The 26,585-nt window shown below is 47.5% G+C and overlaps 1 protein-coding gene across 1 annotated transcript in view; it reads right to left on the bottom strand.

The window, feature by feature from the left end:
- ITGA10 (integrin subunit alpha 10) overlaps window positions 1-26,585 on the bottom strand; it is a 64,759-nt gene that overhangs the window by 32,171 nt on the left and 6,003 nt on the right. The window contains exons 3-12 of the mRNA XM_082275324.1: window positions 23,247-23,356; window positions 17,096-17,184; window positions 13,838-13,952; window positions 12,124-12,251; window positions 9,101-9,249; window positions 7,948-8,098; window positions 7,499-7,664; window positions 5,773-5,846; window positions 2,168-2,312; window positions 1,167-1,315 (exon numbers count right to left, since the gene is read on the bottom strand). Of these exons, the coding sequence (XP_082131450.1) occupies window positions 1,167-1,315; window positions 2,168-2,312; window positions 5,773-5,846; window positions 7,499-7,664; window positions 7,948-8,098; window positions 9,101-9,249; window positions 12,124-12,251; window positions 13,838-13,952; window positions 17,096-17,184; window positions 23,247-23,356 (1,276 nt within the window). The remainder of the gene's footprint in view (window positions 1-1,166; window positions 1,316-2,167; window positions 2,313-5,772; window positions 5,847-7,498; window positions 7,665-7,947; window positions 8,099-9,100; window positions 9,250-12,123; window positions 12,252-13,837; window positions 13,953-17,095; window positions 17,185-23,246; window positions 23,357-26,585) is intronic.

Raw genomic sequence — 26,585 nt, forward strand, 5'->3', positions numbered from 1 at the left:
CCATGTATGGAACCACCCAGATCTACAGAAGAGGACATTGAGTGCCGCAATAAAGGTAAAGGTGAAGCCCACCATGTATGGAACCATCCAGATCTACAGAAGAGGACATTGAGATTTCGCAATAAAGGTAAAGGTGAAGCCCACCATGTATAGAACCACCCAGATCTACAGAAGAGGACATTGAGTGCCGCAATAAAGGTAAAGGTGAAGCCCACCATGTATGGAACCCTCCAGATCTACAAAAGAGGACATTGAGTTTTCGCAATAAAGGTAAAGGTGAAGCCCACCATGTATGGAACCCTCCAGATCTACAGAAGAGGACATTGAGTACCCAATAAAGGTAATGCTGAAGCCCACCACAAATGGATCCCTCCATATCTATAGAAGGAGAGGACATTGAGTTTTACAATAAAGGAAAAGGTGAAGCCCACCACAAATGGATCCCTCAAGATCTACAGAAGGAGAGGACAGTAAGTATCGCAATGAGAAAGAAGGTGAAGGCCACCACAAATGGAACCCTCTAGATCTACAGAAGGAGTGAACATTAAGTACCACAATAAAGGAAAAAGTTAAGCCCACCACAATTGGATACCTCTCAATCTACAAAAGGAGAGGACATTGAGTACTACAACAAAGGAGAATGTGAAGCCCACCACAAATGGATCCCTCAAGATCTATAGAAGGAGAGAACAGTACCACTTAGTACCACAATAAAGGAAAAGGTGAAGCTCACCACAAACGGGTTCCTCCAGATCTACAGAAGTAGAGGACACTAAGTACCATAATGAGAAAGAAGGTGAAGGCCACCACAAATGGCTCCCTCCAGATCTATAGAGGTTCTAAATCTCTGGTATATTAGCCTTTAGAATTACCCACAATAAAGGAAAGTAATACAAATATGGAGAAACAGTAACTCTTTTGAATAGAGAAATTTTATACTTTTTTGTTCTCAACTCCTCACATTGCCCATATCTCTTGCACAGCTGTATTTACTCAAAGGCTCTGCTATGGAAAAGAGATAAAGATGGCGATCTACGAAAGCCTTGGGTGGAAATAACTCTTTGAATACTTTGAGTCTACGTTCCTGTCTATCTTTTATGAATCTAACAATAAAAACGTTGTAAAAAAAAATAATCTAAAGAAGTTTTTGCCATCTTTTTACTTACCTGCTCCCCCACCAGGGCTTGAGAGATGGTCAGGTCTCCTCTTCTGGACATCTCGAATAAAATGACCTTTCCCTTGTGTTTGAATCTTGGGGCTCCGGCCACGTACAATGCTTTTCCGCTGCGAAGCATGATGGAGGAAACCGTATAACCTAGGGAACAAGATTGGAAGGTAAATGGGGTATTGCATTGTGCTATTGTATGCTACCATTTTCGTGTGGACCCCATTCCCCACCTTGTGATTGGCATCAGTGCCAGGACAAGGTCCTACAGCACCTATGGAGGCAAGGTTAAACTGCACCCCCTGCCCCCATGTGCAGTGAAATATTGAGTAGTACAGGTTGCAGGTTCTTTCCTTTCTGAGCCTCCGTTCTGCTAAGGTGCCCAAGGTGGATGCCTCTCCTGCCTACCCCTCTGCCTGTCATCCTCTAGTGCATCTTCATCACCTCCCAGATCCTCAGTGATGCCCTCGAAGGTCAATGGCAACCACACCAATGCTACTGTTGACTGGGGAGCTCCATTATGGGTGGTGGTGGGGGGGGGGTTCAAACCCTAATACCTAATGTGACAGTACTGGGGGATGGTGATTGGTCAGCGTCAACCCCCCATACGCAATGTGACAGTGCTGGGGGCTGGTCATTGGTGAGCTCCATTATGGGGGATCAACCCTCCCATAACCAACGTGTAAATGCTTGGGCCTGGTGATAAGTGAGCTCCATTATTGGGATATAACTCTTGTACCCAATGCCACAGTGGTACAGGTTTATTGGTGAGCTCTATTATGGGGGTTCAAGCCCTCATACCCAACGTGAGAGCGTTGGGGGCTGGTCATTGGTGAGTTCCATTATGGGGGATCATCCCCCCATAACCAATGTGACAGTGCTGGGGGCTGAAGAACATGGTGTCAGATGTGGGAATACAGTTTTGCTCCCTGCCAGTGAAAAGGGAACCCTGCCTTGTATAAAGTGCTAGCTCCCCAGCCGAGTGCCAGAATGTCAGACTACCAAGGTAAGCAGCGTGGTTCTTCATCTTGACCGGGAACTCTTTCTCAAAGGCGGCACGAGGAGGCATCACCCGGCTGTCCTTGTACTCCTTCAGCACGGCACCATCCCAGTTGTACGCGCCAACCGTCCCAAACAAAATCCCATCCTGTGGGGAGAAAAAGTGGGGACAAATCTGTATTATACTAACATAGAGGGGCTGAGAAGAGACACAATATCACCAAACTCTCTGTGAACTCAATTTTTAAGTTGCCCCCAGAACAGGAATAGATTGGGAAACTTCCAATGGGGATTCCATGCTTACCAACATTATGGTCCCATATCTCAGGATACTGTTACCGCACCAACAGTCTGCATATCATGCACCCAATTTATGCCCACTTTAAAGGCTGGTCCCACCTAGAACGGACCTTTTAATATCTGGACACCACCAATCACATCCGCTTTATGTGTTGGTCCCACCCAGATCCCACCTCTAAATATCTGGACATCACCAATCATATTCACTTTATGGGTTAGTCCCACCTCTCCTCTAATTATCTGGGCACCATCAATCACATCCGCTTTATGGGTTCGTCCTACACAGACCTTTCCTCTAAATATCTGGGCATCACCCATCACATCTATTTTATGGGTTGGCCCCACCCAGACCTCCCCTTTAAAATATGGGAACCACCCATCACAATCAGTTTATGGTTTGGTCTCACCCAGACCTCTCCTTTAAAATATGGGCACCACCCATCACATTCAGTTTATGGTTTGGTCTCACCCAGACTCCACCTCTGATTATCTGGGCACCATCCATCACATCCAATTTATGGGTGGAACCACCCACCCAGACCTCTCCTTTAAGTATCTGGACACCACGCGACACATCCAATTTATGGGTTGGGCCCACCTCTCCTCCAAATATCTGGGCTTCACCCTTCACATCCAGTTTATGGGTTGGTCCACTCACACCTCTCCTTTAAATATCTGTGCACCACCCATCACATTCAATTCATGGGTTGGTCTCACCCAGACCTCTCCTCTAAATATATGAGCACCACCAATCACATCCACTTTTTTGGATAGTCCCACCTCCCCTCTAAATATCTGGGCACCACCCATCACATGCAATTTATGGGTTGGATCCACCCAGACCCCACCTCAAAATATCTGGGCACCACCCATCCCATCTAATTTATGGGTTGGTCCCACCCACACCTTTCCTCGAAATATCTGGGCACCACTCATCACATGCAATTCATGGGTTGTTCCCACCCAGACCCCACCTCTAAATAGCTGGGCACCACCCATTACTTCCTATTTATGAGTTGGTCACATTCAGACCTCTTCTCTAAATATTTGGGCACCACCCATCACATCCACTTTATGGGTTGGTTACACCCAGACCCCACCTCTAAAATATCTGGGCACCCCCCATCACATCCAATTTATGGGTCTGCCCCACCTCTCCTCTAAATATATGGGCACCCCCCATCACATACAGTTTATGGGTTGATCCCACCAAGACCCCACCTCTAAATATATTGGGACTGCCCACTCATTGCCCAGAGTCCTTCAATTAATGCCTTTCTGAGTTACACGTGCAGAACCTCAAACCAGGCTGACATTGTGATCCCAGGACACAGTCTGAGACACGGCATCAGCCAAAATGCAGGACTGTCCCGGAAAATCCGGGACAGTCGAGGTCTATAGGATACTTGTTCCAGTGGCAATTGTTTAAGAGGGAATTTCTCCTCAATTTGGAAAGAATTCCTCCCATTTCCTGTTGCATTTCTGGGACAGGAAGTGAAGAAAATCCTTTCCCAATAGACACACACAGACCCCCCCCCCCCCCCCAACAACAGCCTGGAGATTTAATCATTCACTGTATTTTATCAAAGCCCAAATCCATCCAAAACTTTTTTTTTCACTGTGGATAGAACCCCTATCAGGTTGTGTTGTAGCCTGGGTCTTTCAGTCCAGGTGATTCACCTTCTCCTCATACCCTGCAGATGTCACCAAGACAGGAAGCAAAGCAAAATCAACTGAACGGAGACACAGAATGCAATACAAACTTGACAGATGGTTCAAATTCTTATCCCACTAAAAAGGAAAAAAGTTTCATCTGGAGTCGGGTTGTAACAGATGTTCAGGCTGGCGTGTCACAGTCCTGAAAACATCTTGTAGTTATGTGTTTAACAAATATGCTCCTGACATGAATTATGACTTCAAACGCGTGTCGTCTGCTCTGACGGCGATGAAAGACATTTGTGCCAGAACACCCAGCATCCACTTACACAGTTGTCCCTCATAAACTACTGAGACATTGTTTAATGACATGGAATGTGGACTCTTATATACAAATATAGGGATGCTTCTATAATTTGCATATGAGAGGAAGATTTAAAGCTGAAGTTTTAAGTTTCCTCCCTTCCCCCTTCATTAACATGCTAACAACATTTTTAAAGAAAATTTTAAATTTATATGGCATACCTTATTTTATGTCATCACTGGGTCCCTGTGCTTCTCTATGCCTAGTGGGAGGGGCCAGCAGGGCGCTGTGATTTTTTCAGGAAGCTATGAACAGCACCCTGCCAGCCCTTCCCACCAGCCGTGACCTACCTGCACCTGCCTCGAAGCGCTTCTCAAGAGCCCTCAGCCCTGATGCAAGCAGTGGGCTCCTCTTGGGTGGAGTTATGCAAATATAAAAATGCCATCACATCCAATGTATGGGTCTGCCCCACCTCTCCTTTAAATATCTGCCCCCCCCCCATCACATGCAGTTTATGGGTTAGTCCCACCCAGACCCCACCTCTAAATATCTGGGCACCCCCCATTACGTCCAATTTATGAGTTGGTCACACTCAGACCTCTTCTCTAAATATCAGGGCACCAGATGGGAGTGGCCAGCAGGGTGCTGTGATTATTTCAGGAAGCCATGAACAGCACCCTGCCAGCCCTTCCCACCAGCCGTGACCTTCCTGCACCTGCCTCAGAGCACCTCTCAAGAGCCCTCAGCCCTGATGCAAGCAGTGGGCTCCTCTTGGGTGGAGTTATGCAAATATGAAAATGACTTGATGGGTGGAAGTCAGTCTGGAGGAGTGGGCATTCCTAGGCAGGGGGAATTTGAAAATGCTGAGCCTCCATGATTTAAAGAACGAATGAAAAGAATAAAAAGAATGAAAGGGGTGGGCCAGGGACAGTCAGGCTTAGGAGGATGCCCAAGATAAAATTGGGCCTCGGAGGGGTTTAAACCTTTACTTTTAAATGCTGTCTATGGGAAACGCTCTTCAAATTGACAGAAAGTGAGGGGAATCCATTGGGATGATTTCCATCTTTACATTTGGGGTCACCGAAACAGGAAGTGAGAAAGAATTTCCCCAACGGGGTCACAGACAGCAATAACCTAGCAGAAGTTATAACACCTCCCCTATCGGCCCATAAATAAAACACAGGTCTTTAGCCAGAGTTGGTCTTTAGATGACCATCTCTGGTATGTTGGGTTTACCACTCCTTCCAATCATGGGACTCGTATTGGTTGGTTTAGCTCCACCTGAGAGATTTGTGAATTCTAGCAGATGTTTGTTAGTAGTAACAGGCAGGCTCTCCGATCTTCTCACCTCCAGGACGTGAATCGAGAAGCCGACTTGTGACATCTCCAGTTCGAAGGAGCTTTCGTTGGTCCCGTGAGTCCCTGGAGAAGAAACGCTGATAAAAATCATTGTGTATTATAGTGGAGGGCTGATTTTTGCAATAATGCTCAGCTGATAGCATGAACCACTCAGCCCTGCACCCCCTGTGCACCACTCAGCTCTGCGCCCCCTGTGCACCACATAGCTCTGCGCCCCCTGTGCACCACATAGCTCTGCGCCCCCTGTGCACCACATAGCTCTGCGCCCCCTGTGCACCACCCAGCTCTGCACTCCTCTGTGCACCACCCAGCTCTGCACTCCTCTGTGCACCACCCAGCTCTGCACTCCTCTGTGTACCACTCAGCTCTGCGCCCCCTGTGCACCACTCAGCTCTGCGCCCCCTGTGCACCACTCAGCTCTGCGCCCCTCTGTGCACCACTCAGCTCTGCGCCCCTCTGTGCACCACTCAGCTCTGCGCCCCTCTGTGCACCACTCAGCTCTGCGCCCCTCTGTGCACCACTCAGCTCTGCGGCCCCTGTGCACCACTCAGCTCTGCGCCCCTCTGTGCACCACTCAGCTCTGCGCCCCTCTGTGCACCACTCAGCTCTGCGCCCCTCTGTGCACCACTCAGCTCTGCGGCCCCTGTGCACCACTCAGCTCTGCACCCCCTATGCACCACTCAGCTCTGCACCCCCTGTGCACCACTCAGCTCTGCGCCCCTCTGTGAACCACTCAGCTCTGTGCCCCTCTGTGCACCACTCAGCTCTGCGCCCCTCTGTGCACCACTCAGCTCTGCGCCCCTCTGTGCACCACTCAGCTCTGTGCCCCCTGTGCAACACCCATCTTTGCACCCCCTGTGCACCACTCAGCTCTGCACCCCCTGTGCACCATCCAGCTCTGCACCCCCTGTGCACCACCCAGCTCTGCACCCCCTGTGCACCATCCAGCACTCTACAGCTCCGTACCTTTGGCACAGCCCAGCTTTGAACTCACCTTCCACTACCCAGCTCTGCTCCTCTGGCATTGCCCAACTCTGCACCCACGATGCACTACTCACCTCTATCCCTCTGGTACGGCACAACTCAGCTCAGCTCTGTCCCCTTTAGCACCGCTCCCAGCTTTGCACCTACTTTGCACGACTTAGCTCAGTACTTCTGGCACCGTCCTGATCTGCACCCATGTTGCACTACTAAGCCCTGTCCCCCTGGCACTGCCCAAATCTGCACCCACATTGCACTACTTAGTTACGTTCCTTTTTCAATGCCCAGCACTACTCAGCTCTGCACCTATATTGCACTATACAGCTCCATCCCTTTGGCACCGCTCCAGCTCTGCACTAACCTTGCATTACTCAGCTCCGTCCCTCTGGCACCACCCAACTTTGAACCCACATTGCATTACTCAGCTACATTCCTTTTGCACCGCCCAGCACTACTCAGCTCTGCACTCACCTTGCATTACTCAGCTCTGCACTCATCTTGCACTACTCAGTCCAGCGCTCTTCTTGCACCCCTTAGCTTTGGACTCCTCTTAAACCATTCACCTCAGCATGTTTTCATGCTAATATGGATTTGAGAAGTGGAGGGGCAGACTGCCTGTATCCCTTCCCCCCATCACCAGCTCTGATGATGCCCCAGTAAGAATTGTGATGTCACAAGCAGCACTGTGATGTCACGGTCACATTTATGACTGTCATGTTTGGGTGTATTATCACCTTCTAAGCTGAAGATCCGATCCCCTAAAGCATCCACAATGTCATTCAGCGCTGCCTCATCCGTCACATTGAAGAAATATTTCTCATCGGGGTCACTGGCGATGTATTTAATTTCATTAATGAAGGAGTTTGGGTCTTGCTGTCTCCTCATGTAATTTCCGAGGACCTGGAATAAAAAAATAATACATTGAGTGTCCAGTTCAGAGATGTCATGTGTGTATGAATTCAACAGAGGGCAGTCATAGGCACGATCAGCTTACATGCAGCCTGTTCATTCTGAGTTTAACTTTTATTTCTATATCTATGTAGAAGAAAAAAATGGTACAATAATTGTCTGTTCAATAACACATTTTTGAGAATGGTACCCCAAGGGTACATTCATGATGCCATCAAATAGTGGTAAGTAGCATATTGTGTAGTCAGCCAGCAAGGAACAGCAGGTAACTTACCGCGATTGCGTAGCGGGTGATGTCACGCTTTTCACATTCAGCCAAGGCGAGGGGCAGCTCTTCCCCATCATGTGATTCTCCATCAGTCACAACAATGAGGAGCCTGGTTGCACCTTCTCTTCCACCCCTCTCAGGGCTGAACGCTTCTGAGCTGAAAGAGGCAGACCAGGGGGTCACAGATAATCCCATCATTAACCTCAAGAACCGCCAAAACAATCACTTCATAAGAATCTGTTGCAGGGACTGAACTATAAACAGTAATTTATTCAGCGCTTTTCTTACAGAGGGTTCATGGCTGGAGGGACGACGTCAGTACTATATACTTTTATTGTCCGGATAAATTGATTATCTAGAGCAATAAAGATATAGCTGAACCATAAATGCATTAATTTTGTTATTATTTCCCAATTACTAGATTAAATTGGCATTCCAGTAAAAAAAATTGTTTGTAAGCATTGGATGGTGTGTGACATATGTACGATTCAGGGAATAGCAATGGGGGTAACGATTTGTTCAGATCTTGCACAGGGACCGCTTACATATCCATTACAGCCCCAAAAATATACAAGCCCTGTCCTTTATGGTGACTTATGTTCTTGGTAGCATCTATCACCTCCTGAGATATTGTATAGTCTTTTAGATATTACTCATGCACAACTACATCCCCATACTGCAAGACTCCTATCTTATATTTACAGTAATGTAGTAAATAAGGTTGCCATGTGTCTTATTGGGGACAGCAATGGGTGTAACAATCTGTTCAAATCTTAAAATATACTAGCCCCTTCTTTCCTGGTGACTGATGTTCTTAGCAGCATCTATCACCTCCACAGAAGTCATATATTCCCATAGAGACCACTCATGCACAGCTACACCCCCATACTGCAAGACCCCTGCCTTGTAGTTGTAATACTGTAGTAAATAATGTTGGTATATGTATGATTTAAGGAATGGCAATGGGGGTAATGGTTGGTTCAGATCTTGCACAGGGACCCCTTTCATGATTCACCTTCCGAGAAGTCATAAGTAAGGTTGGCATATGTATGATTCAGGGAAAAGTAATAAGAGTAAGGACTGGTTTAGATCTTGCATAGGGACCCCTGACATGCCCATTACGGCCCCTGAAATATGCAAACCCTGCTATTGGACTTACCAAGCTTTGTGTATGGCAAATGCTGTCCTGGTCTCCCGTCCTTCTTGGCGACTGATGTTCTTGGCAGCATCTATCACCTCCCGAGAAGTCGCATAGTCTTTCAGAGACCACTCGTGCACGGCTACCTCCCCATACTGCAAGACCCCTACCTGTCCAGAAGGGGTTAAAAGGTAAAGAATAATTCTGCAAAATATGGATTTTTACCTGTTTCCAATAAGACAATCTAACCATATGGGTGAGAAGGTACTAAGGAATCAAAAAGCCCTCCAACAGAATCAGAGTATAGTACAGTAAAGTCTTCGAGAACTGAATGTCTAATTCCATAACATATCCCAAAAATAAGAGGACTATTTCTCATTTCAGGACAGCATGCAAAGCAATAAAAATCAATCCTTTCTGGCCCATCAACCAGACGTACATCCAGAACCGCTGGTGTATAGTGCATATATAGCATAATATTGAGGTATGTGATGGAATGAGACATGCAAATACCTTTGGTCTTCAATGCAAGCGTTGGCAATCACTTCAACCACAGATGCCCTGCTTTTAAAGGCACGCACCATGACCCTAAGCCACCTAAACCACCCAATATCTGAGAACACGCCACTCACAGCTGTTTGTCAGAATCTGTGTGTGTGTCATTGTTTCAATCCTGATGACTCCTCCACTTCGCAGATGCGTGTGGTTTATTTACGCCTTGGGTCATTAATGTAAATTTGCAGCCATCAGCGTCTGTTTCTAAATAAAGCGCACGGAACGCAGTTGCAAACCACACAGGAAGTGTCAGGATCCGAGGATTAGGAGTGACACGCTAGGTACTCATACATGTGCACATCTGTAAATTGCTTTACAAAATAACTTTACTGATTTTTATTTTTTTTAAAGGGCCAGGTGGGAGTAATCAGAATGGACCTTCTTTTTCATTTTGGATACCGAAGATCAGTGGTGGTCAAGTTACTCGATAAGAGCAGTTCCTGATATCACTGAGGGGCAACACAATGTAAAGTGTATGAAATGCTACAGAAAATAGACCAAGACTGGACATACTACAGGAGACGGTCAGAGACTGCAGGCATGCTACAGGAGACAGTCAGAGACTGCAAACATGCTACAGGAGACAGTCAGAGACTGCAGACATGCTACAGGAGACAGTCAGAGACTGCAGACATGCTACAGGAGACAGTCAGAGACTGCAGACATACTACAGGAGATGGTCACAGACTGCAGACATACTACAGGAGATGGTCACAGACTGCAGACATACTACAGGAGACGGTCACAGACTGCAGACATACAACAGAGGATGGTCAGAGACTGCAGACATACTACAGGAGATGGTCAGAGACTGCAGGCATGCTACAGGAGACAGTCAGAGACTGCAAACATGCTACAGGAGACAGTCAGAGACTGCAGACATGCTACAGGAAACAGTCAGAGACTGCAGACATGCTACAGGAGACAGTCAGAGACTGCAGACATGCTACAGGAGACAGTCAGAGACTGCAGACATACTACAGGAGACAGTCAGAGACTGCAGACATACTACAGGAGATGGTCACAGACTGCAGACATACTACAGGAGATGGTCACAGACTGCAGACATACTACAGGAGACGGTCACAGACTGCAGACATACAACAGAGGATGGTCAGAGACTGCAGACATACTACAGGAGATGGTCAGAGACTGCAGGCATGCTACAGGAGACAGTCAGAGACTGCAAACATGCTACAGGAGACAGTCAGAGACTGCAGACATGCTACAGGAAACAGTCAGAGACTGCAGACATGCTACAGGAGACAGTCAGAGACTGCAGACATACTACAGGAGACAGTCAGAGACTGCAGACATACTACAGGAGACAGTCAGAGACTGCAGACATACTACAGGAGATGGTCACAGACTGCAGACATACTACAGGAGATGGTCACAGACTGCAGACATACAACAGGAGACGGTCACAGACTGCAGACATACAACAGAGGATGGTCAGAGACTGCAGACATACTACAGGAGATGGTCAGAGACTGCAGGCATGCTACAGGAGACAGTCAGAGACTGCAGACATGCTACAGGAGACAGTCAGAGACTGCAGACATACTACAGGAGACGGTCACAGACTGCAGACATACAACAGAGGATGGTCAGAGACTGCAGACATACTACAGGAGATGGTCAGAGACTGCAGGCATGCTACAGGAGACAGTCAGAGACTGCAGACATGCTACAGGAAACAGTCAGAGACTGCAGACATGCTACAGGAGACAGTCAGAGACTGCAGACATGCTACAGGAGACAGTCAGAGACTGCAGACATACTACAGGAGACAGTCAGAGACTGCAGACATACTACAGGAGACGGTCACAGACTGCAGACATACTACAGGAGATGGTCAGAGACTGCAGACATACTACAGGAGACAGTCAGAGACTGCAGACATACTACAGGAGATGGTCACAGACTGCAGACATACTACAGGAGAGGGTCAGAGACTGCAGACATACTACAGGAGATGGTCACAGACTGCAGACATACTACAGGAGAGGGTCACAGACTGCAGACATACTACAGGAGATGGTCACAGACTGCAGACATACTACAGGAGAGGGTCACAGACTGCAGACATACTACAGGAGACAGTCAGAGACTGCAGACATACTACAGGAGACAGTCAGAGACTGCAGACATACTACAGGAGATGGTCACAGACTGCAGACATACAACAGAGGATGGTCAGAGACTGCAGACATACTACAGGAGATGGTCAGAGACTGCAGACATACTACAGGAGATGGTCAGAGACTGCAGACATCGTACAGGAGATGGTCAGAGACTGCAGATATAGTACAGGAGATGGTCAGAGACTGCAGACATACTACAGGAGATGGTCAGAGACTGCAGACATAGTACAGGAGATGGTCAGAGACTGCAGACATACTACAGGAGATGGTCAGAGACTGCAGACATATTGCAATATTGGATTACTTTATCCGTGTCACTAATCACTGACCAAATTTACAAACCTGGATCTGGTCGGGGCCGATGAAAAACTTGCTGAGAATGTTGCTGAGGAAGTTCTGCACCTCGAACCAGGGGTAGATACTGTTCGATCCATCCAGGAGGATGACGATGTCCAGGTACGTGGAGCATCCTAGAAGAGAAGGAAAAGGACACCTCGAAGGTGAAGTGACATCCCAAAATGAATGCCACCTCTGCAAGATCTTCGAAATAAAATACATTACACCCAATCACCTCCAAACTACCTCTGGCCCTAACTGGGTAGACTTGTGCCTTTTTCCCTTTTTCAACCAGATGCAATATATACTGTAACTATGTAACACACCAATTTTACAGTTTTTTGTTTCAAATTGTGGGTTTTTAATAAGGATGATCCAGATCTCATCAAACACAGCTAGATTTAATCAAAGTTCCCCATTTTCAGAGGATACCCTGGGGGGACTGTGATGTGAAGATGGCAGAGGACACCACTGTGGATGGGGTGATGTGAGGGAGGGCAGAGGACACTGACGTTTGGGGCTGCGATGTGAAGGGGGGGGGGGCAAAGGACACCCTGGGGAGAGATATGATGTGAAGACAGGGCAGAGGACACCATTGTGGAGGGGTGATCTGGAGGGGGTGCAGAGGACACTGTTGTGGGGGCTGTGATGTGAAGACAGGGCAAAGGACACTACTGTAGAGGGGGCTGATGTTAAAGGGGGGCAGAGGACACTGCTGTGGGGGCTGTGATGTGAAGGGGGGGGCAGAGGACACCCTGAGGGGCTGTGATGTGAAGAAAGGGCAGAGGACACCACTGTGGAAGGGGTGATATGAAGGGGGGCAGAGGACACTGCTGTAGGGGCTGTGATGTGAAGACAGGGCACAGGACACCACTATGAGGGTGATGTGAAAGGGGACAGAGGACACGCTGGGGGGGGGGGGTGCTGTGACTGTGATGTGAAGGGGGGCAGAGGACACCCAGGGGGGGCTGTGATGTGAAGACAGGACAGAGGACACCACTGTGGAGGTGGTGATGTGAAGGGGGGCAGAGGACACTGCTGTAGGGGCTGTGATGTGAAGACAGGGCACAGGGCACCACTATGGGGGTGATGTGAAGGGGGGCAGAGGATATGCTGGGGTGGTTCTGTGATGTGAAGGGGGGCAGAGGACACCCAGGGGAGGCGGTGATGTGAAGGGGGGGCAGAGGACACTTCTGTCATGGCTGTGTTGTGAAGAGGGGGCACAGGACACTACCGTAGGTGGTGATTTGAAGGAGGGCAGGGGACACTAATGTGAAGGTGAAACTGTGGACCAACCCATGAGGTGAGTGCGGAGGGTCAGTCTCCGCATATCTAGAGGGCAGTCTGGGCAGGACAACCCATTAAGTGAGTTTGATTTGGATGTGCCAACCCAGAAACTGGATGGGTGACATGTGGACCGTGGGCAGGGTTAGCAGTGTCCCAGGATTCAGAACCATAATTTTGGTAGATATGGCATTGTCATCAGCTGAGGCAAGAGGAGACACTGGAATTGGGATTTAAATATACCACAAGGGCTTGGTACAGGATGGGAAATGAGCGCAGTGTACAAATGAGGAATCAGGTTGAATAAAGCACATATAACCAATTTTAGGCAGAGTACCATATCCCCATATCATGTGACTCAGTGCCGCCTAAAACTTAAAGTGGCAGCACAGTCTAATAGCATCACACAGCCACAGCACTACCCAGGGTGACTCACGTTGTGCTGTCGGTGCAATGGTTCCCGTAGGTCTGAAAGAGGCATCAACGCTGGCACAGATCCCGGTGCTGTACATGGAGGAGCCGCACTCCTGGGACCAGAGTGGGGCACAGGCCTGGTAGACAACAACACACAATCACAAACAGTAATAAAAGTACAAGGAAGTACCACCTTCTCTGAAAGACTTCATCAGGGGTCTACTACACCTGACAAAGTCCTGACATAAACTCTGTTTTCATCTCTGTATCTTTCTATCATCAGGCTTTTCTGCATGTAACAGTGGCCTAGGGGAGGCCTATGTTGCCTTGGGAGATAGAAAGATACAAAGTAACATTGTTTATAAACATTTTATCTTTCGATCATCAGACAAACAGTAGATAAGAATTAGGAAATAGAATAATAAGAAATAGGAGATAATAAACAGGAAATAAAAGGATAATAAAATAAATAACTAATAAATAAATAGGTAATAAATAGGAAAAAGGAAATAGGAGATTAGATAATCATTGATCAGAGGAGAGATACAAAGGAACATTGTTTATAAACATTGATCAGACAGGAGATAGAGAGATACAAAGTAACATTGTTTATAAACATTGATCAGACAGGAGATAGAGCAATACAAAGTAACATTGTTTATAAACGTTGGTCAGACGGGGGATAGAGAGATACAAAGTAACATTGATTATAAACATTGATCAGATGGGAGATAGATACAAAGTAACATTGTTTATAAACATTGATCAGACCGGAGATAGAGAAATACAAAGCAACATTGTTTATAAACATTGATCAGACAGGAGATAGAGAGATACAAAGTAACATTGTTTATAAACATTGATCAGACAGGAGATAGAGCGATACAAAGTAACATTGTTTATAAACATTGATCAGACGGGCAATAGAGAGATACAAAGTAACATTGTTTATAAACATTGATCAAACAGGAGATAGAGAGATACAAAGTAACATTGTTTATAAACATTGATCAGATCGGAGATAGAGAGATACAAAGTAACATTGTTTATAAACATTGATCAGACCGGAGATAGAGAGATACAAAGTAACATTGTTTATAAACATTGTTCAGACAGGAGATAGAGAGATACAAAGTAACATTTTTTATAAACATTGATCAGACAGGAGATAGAGAGATACAAAGTAATATTGTTTATTAACATTGATCAGATCGGAGATAGAGAGATACAAAGTAACATTGTTTATAAACATTGATCAAACAGGAGAGAGAGAGATACAAAGTAACATTGTTTATAAACATTGATCAGATGGGAGATAGAGAGATACAAAGTAATATTGTTTATAAACATTGATCAGACAGGAGATAGAGAGATACAAAGTAACATTGTTTATAAACATTGATCAGACGGGCAATAGAGAGATACAAAGTAACATTGTTTATAAACATTGATCAGACGGGAGATCGAGAGATACAAAGTAACATTGTTTATAAACATTGATCAGATCGGAGATAGAGAGATACAAAGTAACATTGTTTATAAACATAGATCAGACGGGAGATAGAGAGATACAAAGTAACATTGTTTAAAAACATTGATCAGACGGGAGATAGAGAGATACAAAGTAACATTGTTTATAAACATTGATCAGATTGGAGATAGAGAGATACAAAGTAACTGTTTATAAACATTGATCAGACGGGAGATAGATTGATACAAAGTAACATTGTTTATAAACATTGATCAGACCGGAGATAGAGAGATACAAAGTAACATTGTTTATAAACATTGATCAGACGGGAGATAGAGAGATACAAAGTAACATTGTTTATAAACATTGATCAGACGGGAGATGGAGAGATACAAAGTAACATTGTTTATAAACATTAATCAGAAAGGAGATAGAGAGATACAAAGTAACATTGTTTATACACATTGATCAGACAGGAGATAGAGAGATACAAAGTAACATTGTTTATAAACATTGATCAGACTGGAGATAGAGAGATACAAAGTAACATTGCTTATAAACATTGATCAGACGGGAGATAGAGAGATACAAAGTAACATTGTTTATAAACATTGATCAGACGGGAGATAGAGAGATACAAAGTAACATTGTTTATAAACATTGATCAGACTGGAGATAGAGAGATACAAAGTAACATTGTTTATAAACATTGATCAGACGGGAGATAGAGAGATACAAAGTAACATTGTTTATAAACATTGATCAGACGGGAGATAGAGAGATACAAAGTAACATTGTTTATAAACATTGATCAGACGAGAGATAGAGAGATACAAAGTAACATTGTTTATAAACATTGATCAGACAGGAGATAGAGAGATACAAAGTAACATTGTTTATAAACATTGATCAGACGGGTAATAGAGAGATACAAAGTAACATTGTTTATACACATTGATCAGACGGGAGATAGAAATGAACAATATACAGAGGGGAGAGTTGAAGGGTTAGAACACAAAACGAAGGTAACATGAAAATAAAATATAACACAAGTTGGGCTTCTATTGCGGCACTCCGGAATCTTTACACCTTGTTGTGTGACGCAATGATATTCACAAGATCCCCTGAATGTTTTTCCCCCTAAAGTACCAGCAATGGGGTACGCAGTGTTCACATATTTCACCTTCTAACATTTTCTTTTTGTTTTGGAACTGATCCAGGAGGATGTGTGACCCCCGAGCCGCGGTGGAAAAGAGCTGATGCCGTTATTTCGCAATGTGCTGGCTGTGCGCTGTTTACCCGGGACTCAGCGGAAGTCTTACCTGTCCTGCCCGCAGTCAGGGGAATGCTTGTTTTGGCTCTAGATGGCAGCGTGGAGCGGGCATGCTTTCTTTTGACCACAAAAATGCCCTTCCCCCCCTCCTCTGACCGCCCTGACGTTAACCCACTAAGCCGGCGTATTGGAACAACATGTGAACGCCCTCAACATCACCATCCAAGAAAGAAGAACGACACAAATAATTACATTGGTGGTTACGTTCTAATCATCGAGGGGGCCTGTTGAAAAACCAAGACACCTGTGTGAGAAGCTTGCCCCCGTTGGGAGTCTTGCACCCCGGGGGGTCGGGAAGGGGGGGACTGTATGACACACCCTAAGTACACATCTACTTTTTTTGGTTCACTTTTTGCGCCCAGCACTACGGGCTAAAAAAAAGAAGCTTGTGATTGAAGCAGCTATTTTCTGGCTCTCCTGAATTGGGTTTACTACTATACAGCTCGGGAATTGGTGTTCTATGCCAAGAGTCTTACCACAAACCCGCCACGTGCGTCCTGGGTCAGCGCCATCCCGAAATGCATGTTCTTCATGTGCTTGGAGACGTTCCGCAGAGCCTGTTCACCTGGAGACATGACCAGAACAAGACATAGGAAGAAAAGTCAGAGATAATAGTGAAAGCAAGGACCTCTCCGAAGCACCCAACCCAAAAGTCCCGAAATGCATGTTCCTCATGTGCTTGTAACGTGCTGCAGAGCCTGTTCACCTGTAGACATGACCAGAACAAGACATAGGAAGGAAAGTCAGAGATAATAGTGGAAGCAAGGACCTCTCAGAAAGCACCCAACCCAAAAGTCCCGAAATGCATGTTCCTCATCTGCTTGGAAACGTTCCACAGAGCCTGTTCACCTGGAGACATGACCAGAACAAGACATGATAGGAAGGAAAGTCAGAGATAATAGTGGGAGCAAGGACCCCCCCGAAGCACCCAACCCAAAAGTCCCGAAATGCATGTTCCTCATCTGCTTGGAGACGTTCCGTAGAGCCTGTTCACCTGGAGACATGACCAGAACAAGACATGATAGGAAGGAAAGTCAGAGATAATAGTGGGAGCAAGGACCCCCCCCCCCCCCGAAGCACCCAACCCAAAAGTCCCGAAATGCATGTTCCTCATGTGCTTGGAGACATGAACAGAACAAGACATGATAGGAAGGAAAGTCAGAGATAATAGTGGAAGCAAGGACCTCTCCGAAGCACCCAACCCAAAAGTCCCGAAATGCATGTTCCTCATGTGCTTGGAGACGCTCTGCAGAGCCTGTTCACCTGGAGACATGACCAGAACAAGACATGATAGGAAGGAAAGTCAGAGATAATAGTGGAAGCAAGGACCATCTCCATGAAGCACCCAACCCAAAGTCCCGAAATGTATGTTCCTCATGTGCTTGGAGACGTTCTGCAGAGCCTGTTCACCTGGAGACATGACCAGAACAAGACATCATAGGAAGAAAAGTCAGAGATAATAGTGGAAGCAAGGACTTCTCCGAAGCACCCAACCCAAAAGTCCCGAAATGCACGTTCCTCATGTGCTTGGAGACGCTCTGCAGAGCCTGTTCACCTGGAGATATGACCAGAACAAGACATGATAGGAAGGAAAGTCAGAGATAATAGTGAAAGCAAGGACCCCCCACCCCCCGAAGCACCAAACCCAAAAGTCCCGAAATGCACGTTCCTCATGTGCTTGGAGACTTCTCCAAAGCACCCAACCCAAAAGTCCAAGTCCAGGGCTTGTAACTTAGAATATAGTTGGGTTAGACCAGGGGTCTTCAAACTATGGCCCTCCAGTTGTTCAGGAACTACAAGGAACTACAATTACCATCATCCCATTCATGTCTGTGAATATCAGAGTTTTACAATGCCTCATGGGATGTGTAGTTCCCAAACAACTGGAGGGCCGTAGTTTGAGGATCCCTGGTTTAGACCCTCCATCAGACTTTTTATTTCTGGTAGGTTAGGAGCATCATATAGAGAGGTATGGAAAACATCTGATGAATAAAGGGTAATATTGTGTTTATTGTCATATAAAAGATCAGAACAAAAATACCCAACACATTTCAGGGGATTTAGGCTCCTCCATCAGGGAACTTACTGTTATAGCCATAAACCATGGGGACTGCAGTCTATGTCTGGATCTTTTGGGTTTTGTGGAAGTTTGAACAGAAATTCTACGGTAAAAAGGGCGCTGTTTAAATTGAATAATACCTGGGTAAGTGATAAAATTAAAAAGGAAATTAAGTCCCAATAATCAGAGTCATAAACTCGATCTTAAATGTCCATCAATCAATATTAAAAACTCAAAAGAAGTCCCCATACAAAAATTTCATCAGTTTTCGAATATAAAATACAGAAAGAATGGATGATAATGGTGATGATAGTAGACCTTCTGTAAAGTGCAATGCGAAAACTTAGTGAATAAAAAACAATCCAACTGGAAAATACATCAAAAACGAGTGAACATAGTCCAACAACCATATGATGGAAGAGAACAGTCTGCCTGAACACCCACACAGCGCCTGTAGAAAAGATCTTGGAAAACTTTCTCACCCTCGTGGGTTAAATCACACTCTACAATGCTCACCAAAAGGCCTTAGGCCATGAGGACCGGAATCGCTTTGAAAATGAATGGGTGCCAAGAACCCAGTAGCACCCTGATCTCCTCACTGCAACCAGGATATGTATGGAAGCAAAGAACACACAACAGATAATAGTGAAACTCCGCTTTTATTGTAGAGCCATAAAAAGTAATCCCAAATTATTATGCCTACAGTAAGACGTGCCCAGACCAGCACCAGCAAGAACCGCCAAAATGAAATAACAGCCCCCTCCATGTAGCCAGCTGACTTGCTCACCCTTCACCAAGATGCTCCGTGGCCGCGCCTGGCGTGCGTTCCACAGGAGAGCCGGATGTGATTTCGCTTGATAAACCGACATCACCTGTGGAACGCACGCATGACATGTGACATGGACTGGAAACATATCTGGGGGCACTAGAGGGACTAGATGACATGTGGACTGGAAGCGTACTTGGAGGCACTGGGTGCACTGGAGTCAGTAGATGATATGTGGACTGGGAATATACTTGGAGGCACTGGGCATACTGGAGTCACTGGATGACACGTGGACTGGGAATATACTTGGAGGCACTGGGCACACTGTAGTAATTAGATAATATGTGGACTGAGAATATACTTGGAGGTACTGGGTGCACTGGAGTCAGAAGATGTGTGGAAGGGAATATATTTGAAGCCGCTGGGTGCACTGCAGTCACTAGATGATATGTGGACTGGGAGTATACTTGGAGTCATGGGGCACACTGGAGTCAGAAGATGATGTGTGGACTGAGAATATAATTGGAGGCGCTGGGTGCACTGGAGTCAGTAGATGATGTGTGGACTGGGAATATACTTGGAGGCACTGGGCACACTGGAGTCAGTAGATGATGTGTGGACCGGGAATATACTTGGGAGTCACTGGGCACACTGGAGTCAGAAGATGATGTGTGGACTGGGAATATACTTGGAGGCACTGGGCACACTGGAGTCAGAAGATGATGTGTGGCCTGGGAATATACTTGGAGGCACTGGGTGCACTGGAGTCAGTAGATGATGTGTGGACTGGGAATATACTTGGGAGTCACTGGGCACCCTGGAGTCAGAAGATGATGTGTGGACTGGGAATATACTTGGAGGCACTGGAGTCAGCAGATGATGTGTGGACTGGGAGTATACTTGGAGGCACTGGGCACACTGGAGTCAGTAGATGATGTGTGGCCTGGGAATATACTTGGAGGCACTGGGTGCACTGGAGTCAGTAGATGATGTGTGGACTGGGAATATACTTGGGAGTCACTGGGCACACTGGAGTCAGTAGATGATGTGTGGCCTGGGAATATACTTGGAGGCACTGGGTGCACTGGAGTCAGTAGATGATGTGTGGACTGGGAATATACTTGGAGGCACTGGGCACACTGGAGTTACTAGATAATATGTGGACTGAGAATATACTTGGAGGTACTGGGCACACTGGAGTCAGTAGATGATGTGTGGCCTGGGAATATACTTGGAGGCACTGGGTGCACTGGAGTCAGTAGATGATGTGTGGACTGGGAATATACTTGGAGGCACTGGAGTCAGCAGATGATGTGTGGACTGGGAATATACTTGGAGGCACTGGGCACACTGGAGTCAGTAGATGATGTGTGGCCTGGGAATATACTTGGAGGCACTGGAGTCAGCAGATGATGTGTGTACTGGGAATATACTTGGAGTCACTGGGCACCCTGGAGTCAGAAGATGATGTGTGGACTGGGAATATACTTGGAGGCACTGGGTGCACTGGAGTCAGTAGATGATGTGTGGACTGGGAATATACTTGGGAGTCACTGGGCACACTGGAGTCAGTAGATGATGTGTGGCCTGGGAATATACTTGGAGGCACTGGGTGCACTGGAGTCAGTAGATGATGTGTGGACTGGGAATATACTTGGAGGCACTGGGCACACTGGAGTTACTAGATAATATGTGGACTGAGAATATACTTGGAGGTACTGGGTGCACTGGAGTCAGTAGATGATGTGTAGACTGGGAATATACTTGGAGGCACTGGGTGCACTGGAGTCAGTAGATGATGTGTGGACTGGGAATATACTTGGAGGCACTGGGCACACTGGAGTCAGAAGATGATGTGTGGACCGGGAATATACTTGGGAGTCACTGGGCACACTGGAGTCAGAAGATGATGTGTGGACTGGGAATATACTTGGAGGCACTGGGCACACTGGAGTCAGAAGATGATGTGTGGCCTGGGAATATACTTGGAGGCACTGGGTGCACTGGAGTCAGTAGATGATGTGTGGACTGGGAATATACTTGGGAGTCACTGGGCACACTGGAGTCAGAAGATGATGTGTGGACTGGGAATATACTTGGAGGCACTGGGTGCACTGGAGTCAGCAGATGATGTGTGGACTGGGAGTATACTTGGAGGCACTGGGCACACTGAAGTCAGTAGATGATGTGTGGCCTGGGAATATACTTGGAGGCACTGGGTGCACTGGAGTCAGTAGATGATGTGTGGACTGGGAATATACTTGGGAGTCACTGGGCACCCTGGAGTCAGAAGATGATGTGTGGACTGGGAATATACTTGGAGGCACTGGAGTCAGCAGATGATGTGTGGACTGGGAGTATACTTGGAGGCACTGGGTGCACTGGAGTCAGTAGATGATGTGTGGACTGGGAATATACTTGGAGGCACTGGGCACACTGGAGTTACTAGATAATATGTGGACTGAGAATATACTTGGAGGTACTGGGCACACTGGAGTCAGTAGATGATGTGTAGACTGGGAATATACTTGGAGGCACTGGGTGCACTGGAGTCAGTAGATGATGTGTGGACTGGGAATATACTTGGAGGCACTGGGTGCACTGGAGTCAGTAGATGATGTGTGGACTGGGAATATACTTGGAGGCACTGGGTGCACTGGAGTCAGTAGATGATGTGTGGACTGGGAATATACTTGGAGGCACTGGGCACACTGGAGTTACTAGATAATATGTGGACTGAGAATATACTTGGAGGTACTGGGCACACTGGAGTCAGTAGATGATGTGTGGACTGGGAATATACTTGGAGGCACTGGGCACACTGGAGTCAGAAGATGATGTGTAGACTGGGAATATACTTGGAGTCATTGGACACACTGAAGACAGTAGATGACACATGGACTGGGAATATACTTGGAGGCACTGGGCTCACTGGAGAGAGAAGATGATGTTTGGACGGGGAGCGTACTTGGAGGTTCTGGGGACACTGGAGTCACTAGATGACATGTGGACTGGGAACATACTTGGAGGCACTGGGTGCACTGGAGTGAGTAGATGATATGTGGATTGGGAATATATTTGGAGGCACTGGGTGCACTGGAGTCAGAAGATGATGTGTGGACTGGAAATAAACTTGGAGTCATTGGGTACACTGAAGACAGTAGATGACACATGGACTGGGAATATACTTGGAGGCACTGGGCACACTGGAGTCACTAGATGACAGGTGGACTGGGACTGTACTTGGAGGCCCTGGGTGCACTGGGGACACAGCGTACCTGGACTCAGGTGGGTACTGCAGCTGGGGGTATCTGGCCTATGTGTAGTGATGTGTTGATTGAACGCTGAGCCACATTGATCCTCCAGTCCCGGGACTCACCTATGACATCAGGAGCCCTGAAGGAGGAGCCTTCACCCCCTGAAACGCGTCGTCTTTTGTTTCATGACCTTTTATACACAATATAACCTTTAATTATATGAAATTTTCAAGACTTTCATTTCTGGTGCTCCTCACCCATCTCCACCCCTTTTCCACACCTGAAGAGACCCACCTGGTGGACCCTCAACCAGTCAAACCCCTGCAGAACACCCACCGCTGACAATGTCCAGAGCTACCTCACCCACCCTTTACAAATTAGGCTTTTTTTCCCTGCCTTTGTCTCCATTGGGAAGATTTAACCTCACTTCCTGTCTCGATGACACCTTCAAGAAAATAGGGCCAACAGCCCAGGAGGGGACAGAAGGTCTAAGTGGCTTTTCAGAGGCTGCCATGGCTGATAGCGGGAGGCTTCAAGGGACTTACCCAGGTTGACCTTGGCACAGGACGAGTTGCTGTGGGCACCGACGATACATCGATAGACATCTCCCTGCCTGCTGCCGTTCGGCCCATCCCACGGGGCCCCAACCAGCACCCTGCATGGTGAGAAAGAGGAAAATTAAAGGGGATCTCCGGGCAATGATCAGTATCAGTCAACTCCCAATGCTTTCCAGAAGTCACTGCAACTGTGCTAAAATCAGCCCCTGATCTCATATAGCATCCAGGTTCAGCAGGTTTTTCATGGGGCCCCTAGGTGGAGGCCACACCCCCTTAGTACAACGTTCTCCTCTCCGAGGGATATAGTGGGCGGGGCTAGAACCTGGGAACACGCTGGCTGCGTTTCCACTGTTGCTTATCTAACTGGTCTGCCTTGTATCAGCAGCCATTAAGCACTGATGATGACTGCACTGCCTAAAATGGATCGGTCATCAGATAGATTGCAGCATGCTGAGTAATGAGTCCTTCCAGGTATTTATTACCCCTCACAGAGATCACAGGAGTCCCCCCCTCCCCCTGACAATGCCTTCATCTGCTTCTCTCTCCAGAAGGATGGCACCATATTTGTTCAGGCATCATCCAGGATCACCATCCACTTCCTGGACTCAGAAGTGACACAATCATGTAAATCCTGGTGCCTGTGCAGTTCTTAGTTGTGTTCACAAATGTTATACACAGGTCAGCCCCTGCTGCAACCTCTTGTGGCTTGCTACAAAGTTACAATGTACAGTCTGATCACTGGGGGAGGGGAGACTGAGAAAATGCTTCCTCCTCCTTCTACAAAGTTACAATGTACAGTCTGATCACTGGGGGAGGGGAGACTGAGGAAATGTTTCCTCCTTCTACAAAGTTACAATGTACAGTCTGATCACGGGGGGGGGGGGGGGATGCCTTCTCCTCCTTCTACAAAGTTACAATGTACAGTCTGATCACTGGGGGATGGGAGACTGAGGAAATGACCCCTCCTCCTTCTACAAAGTTACAATGTACAGTCTGATCACTGGGGGAGGGGAGACTGAGGAAATGCCTCCCCTTCTACAAAGTTACAATGTACAGTCTGATCACTGGGGGGGGGGGGGGGTTGGGCTTGGGAGACTGGGGAAATGCCTCCTTACAATGTACAGTCTGATCACTGGGGGGGGGGGGGGGTTGGGCTTGGGAGACTGGGGAAATCCTGGCTGCAGAAGACTGAGGACATCATCCCAGCCTAGGCATGTCACTGGAGCCCAATGATAGTAGGTGGAGCTTATCTGCACACTGATCCTGTCTCTGTATAGGGTGACCCCTCAGGAATGATTCATGAAGTGGGTGACGGGTCCTCTTTAATGCAGTAACAGCTGCTAGAAGGAGGATCTATAAATCTGCACACGTGATTGGCTCCTGGAAAGATGGAACATCAAAGCGTGGAAGTCACATGGAAAGTTACTTTCAGTAAAATGTTACAATTGTGACTCAGACACTTCACTCCCCTCTAATGACTCCCTAAGCGGCCTCCGGCTCGGCCCGTACGCGTTACGTCCTCCCACCTTCCTCTGGATACACAGCATGGCTCCCTCGTTAAACCTTCGATGACAATTCCAGACCAAAGATAGGAACTCCGTCTGCCTCCCAGCTCCTCCGCCATAAAACCATCCCTGAGCGTCCTTATGGATCAGTCACGCTGACAGCCAAGCGTTGAGTCGCCCCGAAGTCGGGACTTGTGACTTTTCTCCGGCTTTCCACATCGGCATGACAGTATTGAAGCCGGAGGACCACCATGGGTGGACCCCAAGGGGGAGCCTGTCATTGGATGATCTTAGGCACACACGTGGACCCTGCCGTTTCTGTCTACTAAAAAATGCTATCTGCCTGGCAGTCATGGTAATCCCCTGGCTTTCTGAGATACAAGAAATAGCGGCGTCTTCAGAAGGAGGCATCTCAGCTTTCCTTTAAAGGGGACCCACAAGTATAAAAATATGAGGAGATCTGCTGGTATGGATGTCTCCATCTGAAAATGATGGTCGCCAGGCTGCCATGCCGATCCTCCGGCTGCAGTGTGATGACTGTCTCTCTCCATCAGAGCTGGGGCAAGGGAGGGGGGCATAAGGGACACGTGCCCCAGACTCCCTGACAATAACTGACTTCCCCAGGCCCTGCCCCTTTCATCAAAGCTGGGACAAGGGGGGCATAAGGGACACATGCCCCAGGCTCCATGACACTGACTGACTTTCCCAAGCCCTGCCCCTTTAATTAGAGCTGGGTGGGCAGAAGGGAAACATGCCCCAGACTCAGTGCCACAGACTGGCTGTCCCTGGCTCCCCCCCTTTCATCAGAGCTAGGGGGGGCAGCAAAGACATGTGCCACAGACTGACTTTCACAGGCCCCGCCCCTTTAATCAGAGCTGGGGGGCAGAAGACTTTCCCAAGCCCTGCCCTTTTAATTAGAGCTGGGGGGGGGGGGGCAGAAGGGAAACATGCCCCAGGCTCAGTGCCACAGACTGGCTGTCCCTGGCTCCACCCCTTTCATCAGAGCTAGGGGGGGGGCAGCAGGAACATGTGCCACAGACTGACTTTCACAGGCCCCGCCCCTTTAATCAGAGCTGGGGGGCAGAAGACTTTCCCAAGCCCTGCCCTTTTAATTAGAGCTGGGGGGGGGGGGGCGCAGAGGGGAAACATGCCCCAGGCTCAGTGCCACAGACTGGCTGTCCCTGGCTCCACCCCTTTCATCAGAGCTAGGGGGGGGGGCAGCAGGGACACGTGCCCCAGACTCACTTCCCTGGCCCCACCCCTTTCATTCGATGCATTTCAGTTCTTTCAATCATGGAGGCTCAGCTTTTACATGTGGGCGTTACCTATGCAAATGGCGCCCACCTAGGAACGCCCAATTCTCCAGACTGACACCACTTATCAAGGTGCTTTGATATTTGCATAACTCCTCCCACAGCTTGCATTAGGACTGAGTGCTCTGGAGAGGAGTACTGAGGCTGGAATGTTTATCAGGAAGCTATGCACAGGCCCTGCCCACCAGCCATGATCTGCCTGCATTGCATAGAGAAGCACAGAGACCCAGTGATGATGTGATTGGATGCAAAATATGAAATGGAAAGATTTTATTTCTAAATGTCATTATCATATTGATGAGGGGGGGGGGCATTTCATGGGTGGGTGGGATGGCTCACATCTGGCTCACCTGTAACCCAATCGCAGCAGATTGCCCTTCCTGGCGATGAGGTCGCCCACGCGCTTCTCTTCCATCTCTGGAAAAGCCGTTTCCCCCCTTTTTACAGGACGGTGTCCCGTTACACCTCCCCCGCCAGACGCGTCAGCCAGGGGCTCCTCGTTATCCGGG

This window comes from Pelophylax lessonae (assembly GCF_965119305.1).
Source record: "Pelophylax lessonae genome assembly, chromosome: 13".
Taxonomy (NCBI): domain Eukaryota; kingdom Metazoa; phylum Chordata; class Amphibia; order Anura; family Ranidae; genus Pelophylax; species Pelophylax lessonae.